We start from the raw sequence: 3,337 nt of genomic DNA, 5'->3' as shown, positions 1-3,337 counted from the left end.
GCTGTTCCTGTCCCTCTACTCTCACGTTTAAAACCCTAGCCTGGAGCTATTTAAATACAGAAAGGTCTGCATATATTAGTAAATGGATTAATGTCTTTACTTCAGCGTGCAAGGTATTTAAATACACACACACACAAACCACACACACACGCACACAGACAGCAATCCCGTTGTGGGTTATTTTGCTTTGAAGCAGTTCAGATGCAAATTGTAATCACTCACTCAGTCACTCACACACACACACACACACACACACACACACACACACACACACACACACAGACACACCTTCAGCAGTTATGCTGTTAAAATTCAACTTGAATAGTGGAAGACTTGAACACTGGGAAGATAGCTTCGGTGCAAAACAATAGAAACAGAATGACAGAGCTGAGGATGCCCGTTTCCCCCATACAAAAAAAAACTCTCCCAGGTATGGACTACAGAGAAACAGCTTGAGAGACGACAGGAGTGTGCTGTGACCAACTCATACACCACGTCCGAGGCTCCTCCTCTCCCCAGCCTCCTCTGCGTCAGTCCACTTGGGCAGTACCTGCAGGAATGGCATCCTCCAGTGTGTGTAGTCCTCCAGGGAGAGTCGCCCTCATCAGCACCGCTCCAGCTCCTCAGCACTCCTCCACACACTGAGCTGGGCCACATCAGTCACAGAAACCTCCAGTAAGGAAAAGCTGGCAAGAGTTGCTTTTCTTATCCAGGTTAGAGTGCAAACCAAACCAAGTTATCGGAACCAATATTTATTTTTAGCCTATGCGTTGTGCTGAGGTGAAACCAAATCCTTTTACACACAAACACACACACACTCTCTCTCTCTCTCTTTCTCTCTCTCTCTCTCTCTCACACACACATTAATGACACACACTTTCAGACTGAAGGAGTATGTATGGTGACTTGTGTTCATGTGTTTCTATGCATCCACACTGAGGTCCTCTACGCTGGTCACAGGTACACAGACCAGTAGATGACATTGAAGAAGAGGAAGGTGAATGGGAAGAGGGCCCGGGCATACAGGTCGACACGCTTGGCTGCTGACGGAATGATTGGTTTGGCAGGAGCGGGCTTCTTGTTGTTCTTGTTCTTCTTGTTGCCCAGACCATTGTTGACCTCGATGGGCTTCCCATAGCAGTCAAAGTTGGACAGCTCGAAATCCCGAGGCAGTGAGCCGACAATACTGAAGTCATTGGAGCGCAGGTCCGACTTGGAGGTGCATACTTTCTTACAACGAGTCTCCACAACCTACACACACAGCAGAGAAGAGCAAGAGCAGGGTCACTTCAGCACATCAATCCTGCTGATTAATCCTACAGAAAGACACACACATGCACACACACACTCACAGACAGACACACACACACACACACACACACACATGACAGCCCATCTTCATCATCTGAGTGATTCTGGCAAACAGCCACCTCTCTCCTCTGGGCATAACATATGGCATAGGGCCACAGTTCTAGTCCCTGGGGACTAGACAACATGCCAGTTTAACACTTATAGAGGCGTGCACTGACCACTTACCTGGCCATCATGACCCCTTTGGAGCTTGCTCCAATACCAGAACTTTCCTAATATTACAGTTTTTCTCGATTGCTTTGACCTGCTTTAACACCCTTTTGCTAAACAGTTAAGACAGATGTCATTCAAAGACCCCAAACTCTATTGGTTTCCCCGTGCTAAACAAAAGGAAAACATCTTTTCACAGGTGGTAGAGATTCCTTGCCAAGTCTGAATCTAGGGGCAGCTGTGGCCTACTGGTTAGCACTTCGGACTTGTAACCGGAGGGTTGCCGGTTTGAACCCCGACCAGTAGGCACGTCTAGCAAGCAAGGCACCTAACCCCTCACTGCTCCCCGAGCGCCGCTGTTGTTGCAGGCAGCTCACTGTGACGGGATTAGTGTGTGCTTCACCTCATTGTGTGTTCACTGTGTGCTGAGTGTGTTTCACTAATTCACGGATTGGGATAAATGCAGAGACCAAATTTCCCTCACGGGATCAAAAGAGTATATATACTTATACTTATAATCTCTGATACACCTGTGTGAAACTCCTTTGCACAATTCTTCAATCAGCAAACATGTCTGTTCTGTGTTGTGATTTGCAAGTATGGATCTAAGGCACATTTAGAGAAAGTATTGTATTGCCTATTGTGAAGAAAACAGTACAAAAGGTGTTTGCTGTAGGTCTATTTCGATGAAAAAAGTTGTAGTTCAATGAAATTTGTCTTGTCTAGGGGCAAGTCTTACATGTCAATGACAGTTACATCTTGAGAGGAATGAATACAATTATTTTTTATTCAGTACATTTAGACTGTTCACATTTTTTTCTGATACCAGAAAAATGAGAAAGAAATGGAACAGACATAGCAAAAATGCTCATTTTGAGAACTATATTTTTGCATTTTGTTGTCCAGTGTGTAATGATTGATTGAAATCACAGTGATCTGATGGCAGGATGTGTTGTTTGAAGACAAAATTTGCAAGCAAAATATGTCATTTTGGCCAGAGTGCTTTTGTTCAGACATGGGTGTTAACTGTTTTGAAAATGTGATGTCAGAGTTGACACAAGCATCAAAGCAATCGAGAAAAACTAATACCCACACAATCTACAGACCCAAACTCCACTCAGTTTACAATATTGGCCACCTTTTTGTACATCACCACACCCACCCAACCATACACCGCCATATCATATTTTAAAAACAGCACAAACCTGTCACTAAAAAAAATCAACATGCACCTTCATATTCTCTCTCTCTCTCTCTCTCTCTCTCTCTCTCCCTCGCACACACACACACACACACAAAGGTTAATGGTCATGTGCTCTAGTTCTCTCCCTGCTGTCAGAACAGATAAAACCCCATCTCCCAGAGGCCCCTGCTTTTACTCCCCTGCCATTTCACTGAGAACGCTCACTGTAACCCACCGCAATTACAGCCATTCCATCAAATCGCTCACACGCTCTTCCACTCTCTCACTCTCAGAGAGAGTAATTATGACCTTTCTGCTACTGCTGGATGTCTGTCATGCAAACCCATAGTGTAGAGAGGAACATTCAGGACTAGCAAGAGCCATAATCATTTTCTGCATATAGTTTCATAGACATTTAGTGTCTTCATCGCTATACATCAATTTGATAATCTTTCCTGTAAATGTTATTTAATATTTGATTGTCTTTGCCATTGTACTATCACAAGTGTGTGAGACACCCTTTCACCATATCATATGCAAGAAGGAAAGAGAGACAGATGCTATATAGGTTTTCTTCTGCAGCTGTAGCGTTGGCCTCATTTCTACAGAACATTCTTTGAGGTCCATTAAAAG

The 3,337-nt window shown here is 44.1% G+C and overlaps 1 protein-coding gene across 2 annotated transcripts in view; it reads right to left on the bottom strand.

The window, feature by feature from the left end:
* Positions 1-954: 954 nt before the first annotated feature.
* glrba (glycine receptor, beta a) overlaps positions 955-3,337 on the bottom strand; it is a 10,997-nt gene continuing 8,614 nt past the window's right edge. Inside the window, exons 10-11 of one of the 2 annotated variants that reach the window (XM_076295957.1) lie at positions 1,616-1,618; positions 955-1,251 (exon numbers count right to left, since the gene is read on the bottom strand). In XM_076295957.1, coding sequence (XP_076152072.1) covers positions 955-1,251; positions 1,616-1,618 — 300 coding nt within the window. The remainder of the gene's footprint in view (positions 1,252-1,615; positions 1,619-3,337) is intronic. The other variant, XM_076295958.1, reaches the window with a different exon arrangement.

Source organism: Alosa pseudoharengus, unplaced genomic scaffold (assembly GCF_046254945.1).
Source record: "Alosa pseudoharengus isolate Yale_2024_CS ecotype anadromous, Long Island Sound unplaced genomic scaffold, YU_APseudo_1.1 YU_APseudo_1.1_scf_2, whole genome shotgun sequence".
Classification (NCBI taxonomy): domain Eukaryota; kingdom Metazoa; phylum Chordata; class Actinopteri; order Clupeiformes; family Clupeidae; genus Alosa; species Alosa pseudoharengus.
Note: the sequence above shows the minus strand (reverse complement) of the source record. Positions and strands in the feature narration are given on the sequence as shown.